The 16998-nt window shown below is 45.5% G+C and overlaps 1 protein-coding gene and 1 long non-coding RNA gene across 3 annotated transcripts in view; one reads left to right on the forward strand and one right to left on the reverse strand.

Moving 5' to 3' along the window:
* The window catches only part of GALNTL6 (polypeptide N-acetylgalactosaminyltransferase like 6), a 1150933-nt gene that overhangs the window by 19018 nt on the left and 1114917 nt on the right, over positions 1-16998 (reverse strand). The window contains exon 10 of the mRNA XM_067745365.1: positions 8151-8267. Coding sequence (XP_067601466.1) covers positions 8151-8267 — 117 coding nt within the window. The remainder of the gene's footprint in view (positions 1-8150; positions 8268-16998) is intronic.
* The window catches only part of LOC137228224 (uncharacterized), a 101854-nt gene that overhangs the window by 11194 nt on the left and 73662 nt on the right, over positions 1-16998 (forward strand). The window lies entirely within an intron of this gene.

A 16998-nucleotide genomic window follows, 5' to 3' on the forward strand; every position in this document is an offset into this window, starting at 1 on the left:
GGCGTGCAGGCTTCTCATTGCAGTGGCTTCTCTTGTTGTGGAGCACGGGCTGTAGGTGCGCGGGCTTCAGTAGTTGTGGCACGTGGGCTCAGGAGTTGTGGCTCGCGGGCTCTAGAGCGCAGGCTCAGTAGTTGTGGCGCACGGGCTTAGTTACTCCGCAGCATGTGGGATCTTCCCGGATCAGGGCTTGAACCCATGTCCCCTGCATTGGCAGGCGGACTCTCAACCACTGCGCCACCAGGGAAGTCCCCATTCTATTATTAAAAAAATGTGACTTATGGATGCACTAAATTGATTTTACAATGTATTAAATTGAAAAAACTACACATGTGTAAGGAAAGGGTATTTTTTGGAGTTTGAGCTGGATGACCATTTGAGGGGTTCAGTACGAGAAATCCTTAAGTAAGTGGGAAAATGGACTAGATCAGCCCTAGGATTTCTTCCAGTTCTAACATCTCAATGTCAGGAGACTCTGTGGATGTAAAAACAAGCACAGTGCTGAGCTATAAGCAGACAATACACTCGGCTCTGTCAAGCTGCAGATTACCGCAATTTGGGGGCCCTACCTGGGTAAGAAAATGCAGAGAATCTGGCAAAATTCCACGGATGGCTAACAAAAACAGTTAAATGGTGGGGAAACTGCAGAAAACTTGAAAAAGCTGGGTTAAGTGGTCTGAAGAAAATCGGAAAGAACTCATCTAAATCAAACACATGAAGCCTACTGTCTGAGTTGTGGCAAGAGATTGCATTCTGTTTCCCTGGGAGACACGACAAAATAGGATGTTTTAAATAGAGGAAGGTGTTTTAGGTAAGGCATTTGAAATAGATTCATGAAGAGGAATTGTGTGGTCTCTTTCCCTAGATTCATTGTTGTCGTTTTAATATGATTGTGGACTGAGGCATTTTTACCTTTTTTATTTTTATTTTTTTATTTTATTTTTTTTTGCGGTACACGGGCCTCTCACTGTTGTGGCCTCTCCCGCTGCGGAGCACAGGCTCCGGAAGCGCAGGCCCAGCGGCCATGGCTCACGGGCCCAGCCGCTCCGCGGCATGTGGGATCTTCCCGGACCGGGGCACGAACCCGTGTCCCCTGAATCGGCAGGCGGACTCTCAACCACTGCGCCACCAGGGAAGCCCCTGAGGCATTTTTAGATTCATTCAAACCCTATGCAGGGGAGTCATTTCTCAAGGAAAAGTGTCTGTTCAGCTATTTCTGGTTTTGATCACTCCCTTCAAATCGGGACCTACCGCTCCCTTGGTTTTTGAGATACTGTGCTCCTGTGTTATCCTAGAACTCTGTCCTGCCCATATCCCGTTTCTATCTATCCCTTCAATGTAGGTCCAGCTCGGGGTTCCTCAGATCCCGTCCTTGCACCTTCCCTGGCTGGTCTCACACATGCTCAGTTTAACTCTCACTGGCACGTGGATAACTCATCATCTGTGTTATGTCCAACCCTGTGTAGGATTTCCCTCCTACATGCCCTGTGGACATCTCAAAGTCACCACATCCTGAGTTCCATTGACTTCCTTCCCTTCTAAACCTGTTTCTGCTCCTGTGTTTTGTTTTAGTTGGTCACATCTTTAGCTTCTCAACCTGGGCGTCCTTTGTCTTTATGTCCTTGGTCTCCCTCATCATCTTCATCTACTCCATCACCAAGTCTCACCACTTTTGTCTTCTAAGTATTACAGGAAGTGGTCCCTTCCCCTCTGTCTCCACCACCTTTGCTCTCAATGTTTCTTGTCTGGACTCTTGAAATGACCTTCTAATTGCTTTCTTTCCCACCTTCCTCTTCTGGTTCCTTCATATCGTTTTCTGTTAAATTGAAGTATAGCTGATTTACAACTTTGTGTTAGTTTCAGGTGTAAAGCATGGTGATTCATTTATACATATATATCTATTCTTTTTCAGATTCTTTTCCCTTATAGGTTATTATAAAATATTGAGTATAGTTCCCTGTTGGTTAGCTATTTTATATATAGTAGTGTGTATATGTTAATTCCAAACTCCTAATTTATCCCTCCCCTGCCTTTCCCCTTTGGTACCATAAGTTTATTTTCTATGTCTGTGGGTCTCTCTCTGTTTGTACCTAAGTTCATTTGTATCATTTTTTTTAGATTCCACATATAAGTGATATCATATGATATTTGTCTTTCTCTGGCTTACTTCACTTAGTATGATAATCTCCAGGTCCATCCATGTTGCTGCAAATGGCATTATTTCATTCTTTTTTTATGGCTGAGTAGTGTTCCATTGTATATATGTACCACATCTTGTTTATCCATTCCTCTGTCGATGGACACTTAGGTTGCTTCCATGTCTTGGCTATTGTAAATACTTCTGCAGTGAACATTGGGGTGCATGTATCTTTTCGAATTAGAGTTTAAAATACCCGTATGACCATGTTACCTCTTAACCTGAAATCTTACCATATTTTCACATAACCTTTAGAGAATGAAGTTCAGACTCTTTAACACATAAAGAACTTTCCACGATCTGGACTTTGCCATGTTTTCCAGCTGCATCCCTTTCCCTTTAGTTTATGTTCTATCAACAATAAAAGATTTATAAGTTGCTAAGAGAGTAGATCTTAGAAGTTCTCATCACAGGAAAAAAATTCTGTATGTTTGGTGACGAATGTTAACTAGACTTACTGGGGCGATCATTTCACAATAGATACAAATATCGAGTCAATATGTTGTATTACTGAAACTAATATAAAACTGTATGTGAATTATACCTCAGTTTTAAAAAACTGTAGTTCCTTGCACTAATCAGGTGGTGTGTGTTTCCCCTTCGGTGACTTTTTTCACAGGAGCCCCTCTGGTTGGAAGGCCCACATTCACTGGCCAACCTAGTTACTGCTCAGCAGTCCTTTAAGGTTAAGTTCAGGTGTCCACTCGCTAAGAAGCCTTCTCTTTGAACCCCTCCTTCCCATCCCCCACCTTATTTCTCATAATTATCCGATTATGTTTCTGTATCCCTCACTAGACCGTGAGACCCGTAATGGCAGGAACCACATCTTCTTCATCTTTGTGTTTCCAGCACCCAGAACAATTCATGACATTTAATTAATGTCCAATGAAATTTCTATTGAATAAGTAAAAACTGGCACTCATTATATTAACAGAAATGGCATTGAGATAACAACTGTCAAGAGGAACTAAAAATTAGTCTTTTCAGGTTCTCTAATGAATTTGTGTTGTTTGTGTCTAATTACAACAATAATTATTTTTTTTGAGCTTTCAATTTCAACGATTCTAGGCTCAGTTACCTATTATTAGAATAAAAATTTCCTGGCCTGTACACCTGTCATTGCTTAAATCTTTATGTTATTTAAATATCACAACCCCTTGGTACTATAAGCTGTGCAACCCGCACAGGAACCGGTGGCCTTGAGGGTTTATCGATTTTCTGCTCTGTCTCTTTTCCTCTTTTTGGTTTTTATACATGTAGAAGCCAGAGCTGAAAGGCTCTGTCATCATCACCCAGCTGGGGACAACTGGCCTGCAGAAGGGCAAGGACTGGCCACCGGCACACTTCAGGAGTCCAGGCTTGTGTACGCCTCTGTAGACAGACTTCTCTTACTTTTTACTTTCTTTCTGTTTCCTTTCTTTACTTTTTATTAAATAGATCAGTCAAGTCCAAAAGAATACCTGCGTGAAAGCAAACGGGCACATTCATCTCTCAGCTGATTTATTCATCTGCTGTCACAGTTACATCTCAGGGCACCCTCGGGTGATTTCTAGTTCTTGTTTCCAGGCTTGTTATTAGGGTGCAGTAATCATTCTCAGCTGTGCAGACTGATCATCCGCTTGTAGGCTTCAGTGTTGGAGGCATTAGTATTATTATTATCACCTGGTGCTTACTTTCCTGCCTCCCGGGAAACGCGTCTTCGGATTATATAAACGGCTTTATTCTTCTGCACCTGCCATTAGCTAAGATTTTTCACTCTCGTGTCTTTGAAATGCTGTCTCCTGCCACACAGCTTATCCTAATGGTAGTGAGGAACCAATCAGGCACCGAGGGTCTCATTCCTTAGGCCCACGTGCCCCCGTGCAATCGTGTCAAAGCAGAAACTGACAGACGTCATGCACGTATTTGATGGTTTGCAAACCCTTGGGCCGCTCCTCGCTGACAAGAAGTATTCAGATTTTATTCAGGTTCCCTGCACAATACCTCCTGATTTTTTTTCAGCCTCAAATTCCTCAGCCTTGGAGTAAATTGATGTTCATTTCTCCACTTTCCTCTTTGAAGGGACACTTTAAAACGGATTCGGACTGCTACGTAAGTCGTACTTCTTGGTGTGTGTAACATTGCCTGAGTCTGTATTGTGTTATACGAACAAGCTCACAAGTCTCGCTGCTGCACGTAAATTTATTATCTCAATGTTGCTACCTGACCTGAGAAGATGGAAACTATTTTTCTCTCTGTAATTAGTTAGATTTTATCGCATTGGCGTGTGGTTGGTAGAGGTCTCAGCTACTGCATGTTTCTCCTTGTGGTTTGGCATCCTCGGTCCTGAGGCTGACACTGCGTATCCATCAGCTGTCCTGTACCAGGTGCACTGATCCGTCTCCATCTCTGCACATCTCTGTCCAGCTCTGGGTAGGACAGCATCCTCAGCAGGACGGAGACTCCCCTGCAGGCTTCCTCCCAGCACAGGTCAGGGCTGCCCCCTGGCACCGAAGACTCCCCACCCCCGCCTTTCCATCAGACTCCTAACGACACATGGGGAGTGTTCTTTCCAGACCTCACAGTCCTATGAAGGCCTTTTTCTTCTTTTCTTTCTTGGTCCCCATAGGAAACTGAGAGCCAGCTCTCGGAGCTGCGGTGATGCCTCGACAGAGGGCTGGAAAATGAACTGCACGCTCCCTTCCTGCAGGGAAGCCCCAATCATCCCCCTCTTCTGTGACAAAAACCGTTTTCTTACCAGGAGCTTCCAGAGACTCTTTAACTCCCCACAGAACTATTTTGTTTATTCATTTGTGTTTTATTTTTGCCATTAAAAAAAAAAAATCATTCCAGTTCTAATAAGTGCCCCTTTCGTGTTCTTTGAATGCTTTTGAATCAAAAAGAGTGCCTATCACTTTCCTGTCCTGATATTCTTTTCTCCTCTGGGAATTTTAATCTAAATGTAGAAGAATGAGTCCTAATTTTTAGAAGTCATTGAGTAATATATCAAAAAGAGCGAACAGTTAACTACCGGAAGACGAAGCAGCTTGTGATGATTGAACCTCCACATCAGTATACGGTGATACGTATTTCAGATATGATTGACTTAACCTCCTTTCAACCTTGTTGCATTGCCCCGTTTTCAGAAGTGTCTAGAGGCTGGAAATCTCTTTCACGAGCCGCAGTGACCTATCTTTCGTTCCTCTTAGATAGTTGTCTGCTTGTCTAGTGCTGCCCTCTGGCGACTGTTTCTGGAATTACACGTCATAGCTTTTTGCAGTTTAGCTTGGGGTGGGGCGGGGTCGGGGAGGAACTGAACCAAAAATTTTTAAATGTATGCAGTGTAGCTGGTTTTGTTTATATTTACGTGCAGCCGTCAAACAAAATCTGCAGCCCAGAGCATATTTCATTCTAGCACATTGCAGGGGATGGAGATGTTCCACCTGATCCAGGCGTTCAGGTATGCAACCTTCGTATCAGCCAGCTGGATAGGTGTGTCTCTTGGTTGGGCTGAATAGAGATGGCAGAGTGAACTTTAACCCAACAGATACGGATTTTCCTTATGGCATTCTCCTTTTTCTTTTTAAAAAAATATCCTTTCCCTCCCTAGATGCCAGCCTTACTGACTGGCCTTGAAGCCTTCTCTTTTGTTCCCAGGCTGCAGTCTGAATTGCTTCTTGGGGGAAACAGGCTGGCACCGTCCACCGCCCTGGTCACATCCCCGTGGTGCTTATAGAAAGGGACAGAGGATGGAGTAGGCCGTCAGCTTCCACGGATATTCCACACCCCGCAGTGACCCTTGAGCTGCAGGGCCTGCTTTAAAACCCATCTGATACGTGTCCACACGTGCAGGGTATATTTGAGTGAGTGAGACGTAGTATTTGATGTTTGGCAGCTGCCTTGGATGGCGGGAGATTTCTAGTTTGGGGTTGGTATAAAGCGATCCGCGGGGAAGGTTGTGAGAAGGAAGAAGACAAAGTATATTTGCTCTGCACCTCCTACCTGTGCAAGACGCTGGGACATCACGGACGATATTGATTCTCACAATAACCCTGTCCGTGAGGTGGGTGTTATTGTCCCTCTTTAAAGGAGGAGGGACTATGGCCTCGAAAGATATAACGATTTCACAAGGACGCACAGGTTAAACTGGCCGGGATCTAGGTTAGGCTGAACGAAGGCCCATGATCCTTCTAGAAGACCACGAGGCTGCGGGAGAAGAGGACAGGGGCCCGGTTCCGGCTGGGGAGGGGTGGTGTTGGGTTAGGGGTTGTTTGGGTGGACTCTGGGCTGTGCCGTGGGCTTGGTCTGCTGCTGCTGTTTTCCTCAATCAGCGGCTCTGCGCTGTACTGCAGGCCGGAGGGATGGGGATGCTCGGTGGAGAGGGGGTGGAGAGGGGCCGACAGGCCGGGTCTGCACACCCAAACCACTCGTGGAGAACCCAGGCGGGGGGACAGGGAGCTTCACTGACTTGATGTTCAAGATGAACACTTGAGAGCTTCCCTGGTGGCGCAGTGGTTGAGAGTCCGCCTGCCGATGCAGGGGACATGGGTTCGTGTACCGGTCCGGGAAGATCCCACATGCCGCGGAGCGGCTGGGCCCGTGAGCCATGGCCGCAGAGCCTGCGCGTCCGGAGCCTGTGCTCCGCAACGGGAGAGGCCACAACAGTAAGAGGCCCGTGCACCGCAAAAAAAAAGATGGACACTTGAGGAACCACTGGAGGAGAGAACTAATGCCTTACTGGAGACTGCTTGCCTACTCTTGGTTTTCATGAGAGAAGCATTGTGGACAATTCTGGGAGACAAGGCATAAGCCCGACATAGGATCTTGAACTTGAGATGTATCCTTTTGTGGGGGGGGGGGGGGGCGGAGGGGTTTTCACTGTATCTGTACATTTTTTTCTTCTAAAAAATATGGCAGTAGCTGTAGATACTCGTTCAGTCCGTGTGATGAGTACACCAGGGTGTGCCGTAATTCTTTTATAGTTTCCTATTTGAAATATTTTATAATTTAATATTCAAATAATAAAAACGGGCAGACCTAATTCTACCCACCGTCTCTCCTCTTTTACCGGTGACACAGTGTGAGGAAAGCCCCTTTCAAGGGTGTTTCAAAGAGGGTCAGGAATCATACCTCACTTAATAAAGTGAATTGCTCTGAAATGCTTTTCAAGCAAAAGCAATAAATAGTCTTCAAGCCTCCCCTGGAGTCCCTGCTGGGGAGTTATTGCCTCCAAGCGATCCTTTGTGTGTAAGATTACAAACTGCTGCTACGACCAGAGGTGTATGTAAAGTATTCTTTTCAGTAAACAGCCAGAGGGGGAAAATAAGATTAGAGAAAGTCACAAAAACGTACAGAATAACCGAGAGTCTTTCAGTAAAACCATGAAATTTGCTTGGCAGAGTTACGTAGCACTCTACAAGCTTTGCATGGTTTGAAAATTACCATTCTGGGAAAGGCAATAGAAGACTAGGGTCACAATCAACATCTCTACCACCCTTTCTGTTATTATTAGCTTTTTAAAAGCATGGTCTATCTTTTGCCACCCTTTTATTTTTTTTTGGTATTTATTTTATCTATTTATCTGGTTGCACTGGGTCTCAGTTGCGGCAGGTGGGCTCCTTTGTTGTGGCACGTGTGCTCCTTAGTTGTGGCGTGCGAACTCTGAGTTGCTTCGCGGCATATGGGATCTAGTTCCCTGACCAGGGATCGAACCCGGGCCCCCTGCATTGGGAGCGTGCTTAACCACTGCGTCACCAGGGAAGTCCCCCTTTCTATTCTTTAAAGCATATTTTTATACACGATCTCAATTAACAATCACGACTGTTCTGAGAAGAAACGGAAGCAAAGAAGCGAAGTGATTCCCTTGACTGCAGAGCTGGGTGGTGACCTCTCAGGGCCTCACCCAGGTCCCACCTAGAGGTTTGTTCCCACACTGCCACCCCCCGCCTGCCTCAGCCCCCCCCCCCCCATAACGCACCTGTTCATGAGACCACGTCCTCTCAGAACCGTCCTTGACACAGACGTCCAGCCTCAGCTCGGTCCCTGTGGCTCCGTGCTTGCTGTCCACGCAGAGATTTGCTGCCACGTTTCGAAGCTGTGGAAAGAAGACAGGATGACGATGGGCTGTTTTTCATTGTACCCCTGGTTCCTGACAATCCTGGTGGAGATTCGGTTTTTTTTTTTTTTTTGATTCCATGATGATTGAATGATGCCTTAAATTTATATGCAATTTATGGAGAGAAATCAGAGGATTAACTATAACATTGCCCAGTCTACGTGTGAAAGAACATGGGAAGATTGAACAGAGAAACCTCAGCCAGGCAGTGTGTGAAGCTACGACCCAGGAGCACGAACGTGGAGTCCATGACTTCTGTGTGATGGGAGATTTTTCTTTTTCAGGTAGCTCTTGAACTTGGAACTGGTTATCTTCCTGCTTCAAAGCATCTTCTCCCTTCACTACCTTAGCTGGGAGACCTCCGCTGTGAGGCAGGTGGTGCAGATAAAAGCTGTGAGGAAGAGATCACTGTGTAAGAATGTGGTCACCTGACGCCCCCAGCGGCCTGGGGTGGTCTTTGTCTGCACCTGTCATCCTGGTTTAGCATTTCTCCTGGATGATAAATTAATGCCATCCTAGAGTATTAGCAAAACAGGAAGGATAGTACCGTTGGTGGAATCCTTTACTGGATGAAGTTTCTCTACATCATGTCTGGACTTTGAAAAGTTGCAGAATGAGAAAAAAACACTCATAATTCTTAGCAAGTATTTTGTTAACATGGATGTAAAGAACTGAACAGTTGGGGGTGGGAAAAGGGTGAAAAATATCAACAGCAGAAACACCAGTGGAAAGAGTCTGGTTGCAGACACATCCCCACGTCGCATCTTCCCGCATGAAGCTTCCACCAATCTTCCTGTTGGCATCAGAACCACATCCTGCTGCAGAGCTGGGCAATGTCTATAGTTTGTTACTGAGGTGTGTCTGCTTAGATAAGCTCAAGGGTCACAATCCTTTCCATGCCTTTGTAGAGTCCTGGATTATAATAATCCCTTTAGGTACCACTAAGAATGGAAACAAGAACAGGGTGTACTCAAGTGATCGTTTTAGTCACGGTTCTTTTGCCCAGAATGAGTAGATAAGGAGTCTCTCCAGGATGGAAGGATGCCTGCCTGGGGCCTGATCCTCCTGGGATGGGGCAATGAGGCAGAGAGGAGGTTGTCATGTGATGTACTGGGTATCACGAATGGAATAAATGATGCCTGGATGGGGTGTGGTGGAGAGAGCTGCTTCATTTCCACTTCCTTTAGGAGTAGAGGCTGGTATAGTGTCACTCAGGAGGGAATCAATGTGGTGGATACCAGTTTCCTTATCCACGGAATTTGGCAACAGCTGGGGTTTGTCTTCTGCTACTGGACCACTATTCTCGGGGTGTCTGTCCCCGATGACAGGGGATGTGAAATAATGGAGGACACAGGGCAACAGTACTGAACGCACTTTGGCCTACGGACCTCTCCGAAAATCCAAGGAGAGCTATGGACACTCTTGCAAAAACAAGTGGACAAACTGTAAGTGGACACACACACAAGCACTTTTCTATTCACTTTCCTGGGCACCATAGACTCCACATTTGAAGTTGAAAGAGGAAAAATGTTTGCCACCCCCCAAGCTCCTCCTCCCCCCTTGCAAATGAATTGACTCTTTCCTCTTAGCCTCATGGGCGATCTTGAAGGACAGGGGATGAACTAGGGCGTGTCGGCGAGCACCCCAGTCACTCCCGCTTCCTTCATCTTTTCTCTACCTCCTCAGTCAAGCACCAGGGAGGAATTTTACTGTGGAATTTGGGGAGCCACACTTAAAATAGGCCTTTTGTGGACTCAGCTCCCAGGTGTGCGATCCAATTTATTTGGTGAAAGAGAAGCACCCTGAGGGGCAGAAGTCTGAGCTTGCATCTCTCTCCAGAGGCCAGCATCCGCCAGCGCCCGTCTGAACTTATCTGGGGCCAGGGTGTTGGTTTCTAAAGCAGGTCCACCCGAGGGCTGTTGGAGAGAACTCTGGACAGAGCTCTCTCTTTACTCTTGGCCACTGAATTCACAGACGCACTCTTCTTAGAGAACCAGTGTCAGTGGATGCTAAAGGCACCTTCATGGCATTCTTGTTCCCTCTCCTGAGTCCAGGAGCTCTGATCCACGGGGAGGGAAAAGCAGCTGCTATCGGTTTATGGCCACGTGGCTGCAGAGGGACGAGCTACACGGGCTCTGCTCTTGGAAGAGAAGGACTCGGGGAAGGAAAGGACCTGGAACAGCCAGGGATGCCGGGCAGTGTACCTGCCAGACCTGCCCGAGGATCTGCACCAAAGACATCAGAGACCCTCTTTCTGTTTCTAAATGCTATGAGAGTGAAAGGGCTCTAGCAGGGGTAGAGAAAACCGTTTTCTAAACTCTTGAATGTTCCTTTTTTTTTTTAATGAGAAATTTCTTTTAACTTTTTATTTTATATTGCAGTATAGTTGATTAACAATGTTGTGTTAGTTTCAGGTGTACAGCAAAGTGATTCAGTTGTACATATACATGTATCTATTCTTTTTCAAATTCTTCTTTCATTTAGGTTGTTACGTAATATTGAGCAGAGTTCCCTGTGCTATACAGTAGGTCCTTGTTGGTTATCCATTTTAAATATAGTGTGCACATGTCAACGAGAAAGTTTTTGAATATGCACCCTCAAACAAGTGTAAAATTACTGATAAATTATATACATAATACCTGTCCTTGAATGTTCTAAATTCTCACGCAAATGGCATCTGTGTAGACAATGGGATAGATGGCTGCAGAAACCAAATTTCAAGTTTCCAAGCCATAATTGTCCACATCTGTGTAGATTTCAGCCCATCATTGTGCCAGAGAAGAGATGCGGAGAGTTCCCTAGAGGACAAGGCGGGCACCTGGACTCAAGGCTCATCAGGCCAGCCTCACCTGCTGCTGTTTTCATTCCCACCTCTTCATTTAGAATGCACATCCCATCTTCGGCGCATAAGCACAGCTCTGTCATAATAAACAGATGAGTAAAATCCCAACAGAACGGACCCTAATCCTTGCTTATCCATTTGAATAAAGTTTTCTTTCTAAAAAAAAGTAGACAAGAAAAAACACAAATGATCTGGACTTTTCCCACCAGGGGCTCTGTGTTTGCGGCTGAAGGAAAAGCAGTTCACAGGCAAACACACGCCCAGATCTAGGACAGGGACACAATACATCAATGCAGAGCAGGGAATTTTCCTCTTCTGTTCCTGTGACGTCCAGCACCGGGACTTGGCAGCACTAAAATTGCATCAAGGAATCTGAGAGACACGGGGCAGGATTAGAAAGTGAGGTGGTGCTTGACTAGGAATGGGTGGGAAGCAGGAGAAAAATGGGGCAAAAGGAACTCAAGGTGTATGACAGGAGTACAGAGATAATCTGTTGGATGAGGATTAGGAAAAGGTCTGGCAGAGAGTGAAGGATTTCTTAGGTCTGCAAGAGACGTCAGGCTCAGCTGGAACCTTGGCTTTTCCTCCACAACATGAGAGGTTTTATAAAAGAGGCACAGGAGAAGGGGCGTGTGAAATAAATGTCGAGGTGGCTGACAGGTAATTCAGTTGGTTGTCGAAGAGAGACTTGCCTCAGCTCAATGAACGCTAGAGGATGGTTTGCTATCCTCTCGCTCCCCATAGACTTGGGGTGTTTTAAGTAAGAAGTGGTACGTTCGTGACTCATTCAACAAACATTAAGTACCTGGTATGTCCCAGCCACTATGCTAGATACTGGTATACAGTGAAAAATAAAAAAGGATTTGTGGGTGAAATGGTGAAGGGGGTCAATAGGTACAGACTTCCAGGGGACTTCCCTGCCGGTCCAGTGGTTAAGACTCCAAGCTTCCAATGCAGGGGGCGCGGGTTCAATCCCTGGTCGGGATCCCACATGCTGCACGGTGAGGGGGCCCCCCAAAATATGCTAAAAAAGGTACAGACTTCCAGTTATAAAATAAATAAGTCCTGGGGATGTGATGTACAGCACGGTCAGGATAGTTAACCATACTGTGTTGTATATTTGAAAGCTGCTAAGACAGTAGGTCTTAAATGCTTTCATCACAAGAAAATTAGTCACTCTGTGGTGACAGATATTAACTAGACTTATCGTGGTAATCACTTTGTAATATGTACAAATATCAAATCATTATGTGGACACCTGAAAGTAATATGTTACGGGTCAATTATATCTCAGTTTAAAAAATTCATACAAATAAATTCGAATTCAACCCTCCAGAAATCTGTCCGCTTCTTTGAAAGCACGCCTAGTCCCTTGTGGTCCAGAAAGTCCTGACGCATCAGGACCAATGATTCTTGAACCCCCTCTGGCACGGTGTCCTCACTGGGCGGGGCATGTCTGGGGGAGATGAAGACCGCTGGTGGGGTCAGGGTCCTCAAGACCGTGAAGACGGCTGCAGAGACTGGACTGATGGGCTCCCAAAACTGTTGCTTAGTGATTCTCCTTCCTATGGACAACATTTCTTCAAATCCCAGAGCTCTGTGGGTGAGCATTATTTTTTCATTCTTGGAAAACTGTGACCTTTCTGGTGCCCACGGCATGTTGTAGCACCGAAGGGCTTTGCAGGTGCCTCAGCTGCCAGTAAACCTGATGGGGCCAGTTTTCTTTCAGGGTCTTGTAGCTTTGATTGGATTTGACTAGTAAAGTGGGGAAAGGATTTCTCTTCTGAGAGCCCATAAACCTTTTTATTTTTTTAAATTCAGCTTTTATTGCGGTATAATTGACATATAAAATTAGATATTAATTTTTTTTTTCGTTTTTAAAATTTATTTTTGGCTGCATTGGGTCTTCGTTGCTGCTGTGCGCGGGCTTTCCCTAGTTGCGGCGAGGCGAGCGGGGGCTACTCTTCTTGCAGCGCGTGGGCTTCTCATTGCGGTGGCTTCTTTTGTTGCGGAGCATGGGCTCTAGGTGCGCGTGCTTCAGTAGTTGTGGAGCACGGGCTTAGTTGCTCTGCAGAATGTGGGATCTTTCCAGACCAGGGCTGGACCCCGTGTCCCCTGCATTGGCAGGTGGATTCTTAACCACTGTGCCACCAGGGAAGTCCTAAAATTAGATATTTAAAGTATGCATTGTGGTGAGTGAATATACGTTTACTTTGTGAAGGGATTCTCCTCATTTAGTTAATTAACACAGCCATCACCTCACATATTGATCTTTTTTTTGGTAAGAACTTTCAAGCTCTCCTTGCTTAGCTAGTTTCAATTGTATAATTCGGTGTTATCAACTACGGTCAGCGTGTTTTACATTAGGTCCTCAGACTTTGTTCGTCTTATTCCTGCCTTGAATGTGTGCTGCATTCTACTCACAACCAGGCCCAGCACGTGTTACAGGGGACCCACTAGCGTTTAACAGTTACTTCTTTTTGAATCGCTACCACCTGACTCACATGACTGACCTCCCTACGTACTTGCCCGGCTCCAGCTGGTGATTGTTCTAACCTTGATAGCAGAACGTCTCCACCATGATACCTCATCCAATGGGAGGGAAGGGGTGTGCTCCTCTGCTGGTTTCCCTGGTAACCGACGAGCTCACCTGACATCGATCACCCTGTAACTGGGTTTCCCCCTGCCCCTGGGAGCCAAGAGTGCCTCCATGTTCTGCCCGCCGTCCACCGTTCACAGTGGGAGTGGCCCCAGGACCCTGCCTCAGACATGTAAGCTCCCCTATGCATTAACCACTGATGCCTCTGTCGCTGACTCCGGGCTCTTCCTTCCGTCTTAAAGCTGGGCAAGTACAGGCCTTGTAGGCCTGCGGGGTGCAGCCCAACATTTGGTGGAGTAGCCAGGAGACGGAGGAAACGCCCGTGAGCACCGAGATGTCGGGAAGTTAGGACGGGGAATGGAAAGTTTTGGGGCCGACCACTAACACGTGGGGCCTGAAAGTTTCGGGGGGTAACCCTGGGGTGGCCGTCTACTAGTATCGGGGTCTTGCAGTGGCTGACCTTGATGAATGGGGGCCGCCGAGAGAGTACAGAGAACTCCTAGACACCCCTACGGCTGTTGCAGAGATATTGGCCACAGCTGTGGGCTGGCCATTGCCTTTTATATTAAGAAAGGCCACGGAGGCTAAGAGCCGAGGCGAACGTTAACTTGAATGCTGATTCCTGTTCCTCTGCAAGTGAGGCGTGTGCATGTGTGTGAATGATACGGATTATTCTCTATTCCTGTTATTTGTTTAAATGGAATCGGCTATTTAGAAACTAAAAAAAAAGCCGTGAAAATGCCCCAAATGGAAAGCTTTTGACATTGTAAAACGAGTTTTTGCTTATGCTGTTAGAGGAATTTGGCTTTCTAGGTGGAATTGGTATTTCTCTCCCTGTGCCTTTTGAGATATAAATGATCTACCTGGGCTCTCAGGAACTTTATTCCCTGAGAGTGAAGACAGAAAAGAGAGGCCGTTTAAGCTGTAGCAGGAAAACTGTGAGATCTCTGTGTCTGTAGAGATATATGCATGTCTATAAATATGAGGTGTCTCTGCTTCTAGATGGTGTTGCCAAGATTGGTTTGTGGATGAGCTCTGTTTATTTGCTTAAAAGAAATTACAAGCTTATATGAATTCTCAGACGTAGAATGAATTTCAGGTTCATGTGATCTGGGAAATATTCAGTACTGAATTGATATCTGTTATTGAAGCTACTGAAGCTTGTTGGTTTGATTGATATAGACATGTTTTTAGAGTCATCAATGTTAAGTATAATACTTCTGTTGTACCTAGGTTTACTGGAGGTCAAATAAGACCTTATTATATCTGTTGCAAATTTGTCAGCAAGGAAAATAACTTGATATGATGAAACTTAAATGTAAATGAGATAAGAGCTTTTAGGTAAACTCTATAGGAATAATTATGTTTTGGGAATGTCTGTCTAAAATAGTCCCTCCAGATTTTGCTAACTTGAAACTAAGTTCAATAAAGAGAATTCATTGACTATCTGGGTCATTTCAAATGGGATAAAATATTAGATTAATTGCTGGGCGAGTCTAAGTTTACCAACCTTTGCCTTCCTGGGAGAGGAAGACTAAAGCATAAATTATCCAATCAGGAAATGCCGGTATGACAAACAGTTCACATTTACTTGCTTCTTGGTTTTTGGTTGGTTCATTTCCTTTGAATATATGCCCAGAGTGGGATTGCTGGATCATCGGAGTACCACACATTTTTGATTACTGTAACTTTGTGTTGCATTTTGAAATCAGGAAGTGTGAGTCCTCCAACTTTGTTCTTCTTCTTCAAGGTTGTTTTGACTATTTAGGATTCTTCAGATTCCATATGAACTTCAGAATGAGTTTTTCTATTGCTGCAAAAAAAGCCCTTGGAGTTTTGATAGGGATTGCCTGTAGATTTCTTTGAGTAGTGTTGCCGTAGTATTTTTGGGTAGTATTAACAATATTGTCTTCGAATCCATGAACATTTATTTAGATCTTTTAAAATTCCTTTCAGTAATGTTTGTATATGTCCTTTGCCCCATTGGTTAAATTTATTCTTACATGTATTTATTTTTAGAAAGAAATATAATGTATATAGGAGTATAGATTCTGGAATTAAACTGCCTGGGTTTAGAGTTTGATGTCACCATTTACTAGCTGTGGGCCTTTAAGCAACTTATTTAGCTTCTTTTTGCCTCAGTTTACTCTTCTGTAAAATGAAGATAATAATAATGATACATGAGAAATTTGATGTGATGATTAAATGAGATTATACGTAAAAGGTGCTTGCATTAGTGTCTGGTTCATACTAATTGCTCCATAAATGTTAGCTTTATTGCACTATTGGGATGCATAGAAAAATGAGGCTGGGGGGGTAGATTGGTGCCATTTTGGGAGGGTCGCAAATACCAAGATAAGCAATGTAGACCTTGTGCTGTTGGCGGAGAGAATTATTAGGAGTTTTTGAGAAGGAAGTCTTATTTTAGGCAGTCAATTCTGGTGTTAATGGGAAAGAGAGATGAAGAGTAATGCTGTTGTGAGCATAGGCACCAGTTCTAATGGATAATGAGAATCTGAACTCTGGTAGAGGTGGTGGTAGAATGTATCCAAACATGTATACGTATTCCAAGGGAGAGGTTTACTGCAGACACATTTTTTTTTCAGAGAACATTTGCAGGTCTTGACAGTTGTTTGCTTGTGGATAATGAAGATGTGCTGAGTTCGAGGTGTCTTGGTGACATCCATACATAGACAGTCTGAAGTTTGGGAGGGAGGTCAGCGTAAGAAATTCAGATTTGGAAATCATCCACTATGCCGATTATTAAGACATCGCCTCTCAACTCCACACCTACCCCCTCTGCCTCGCTTTGTGGTACTCAGGGTGGACCGTGTAGACATTTTCCTCGCACTGGTTACAACTGTAGGCTTTACTAATGGAAGGTTCAGAGCAGGAGGACGACTCTTTCCTTCTTTCATGTGCCCTGTTTTCCCATGTATATCAGCACGTGGGTGTGTGGGGTGGGGCAGAAGGAAGCGGCCTCACCTGAGAGGTCCTCATGGATTCACCGGGGCTCCTGCCTCCTGCAGGTGTCCTCACCACCACCTGGTGGGGCTGTTTGCAGCAGCCATACCCGGCAAAGGAGGCCTGACCTTCCTCCTTGCTGGGGGAGGGGGTGAGGAGAGGGGGGAGGGGAGGGGCCGGGGAAGGGGGAGGGGGAGAGGTGGGGGAGGGGCAGGGGAGAGGTGGAGGAGTGGGGGGAGGGGTGGGGAGGGGAAGGGAAGGGGAGAGGTGGGGGAAGGGGGAGGGGTGGGAGGGGGAAGGGGGAG

The sequence above is a fragment of the Pseudorca crassidens genome, chromosome 7 (genome assembly GCF_039906515.1).
Source record: "Pseudorca crassidens isolate mPseCra1 chromosome 7, mPseCra1.hap1, whole genome shotgun sequence".
Classification (NCBI taxonomy): Eukaryota; Metazoa; Chordata; class Mammalia; order Artiodactyla; family Delphinidae; genus Pseudorca; species Pseudorca crassidens.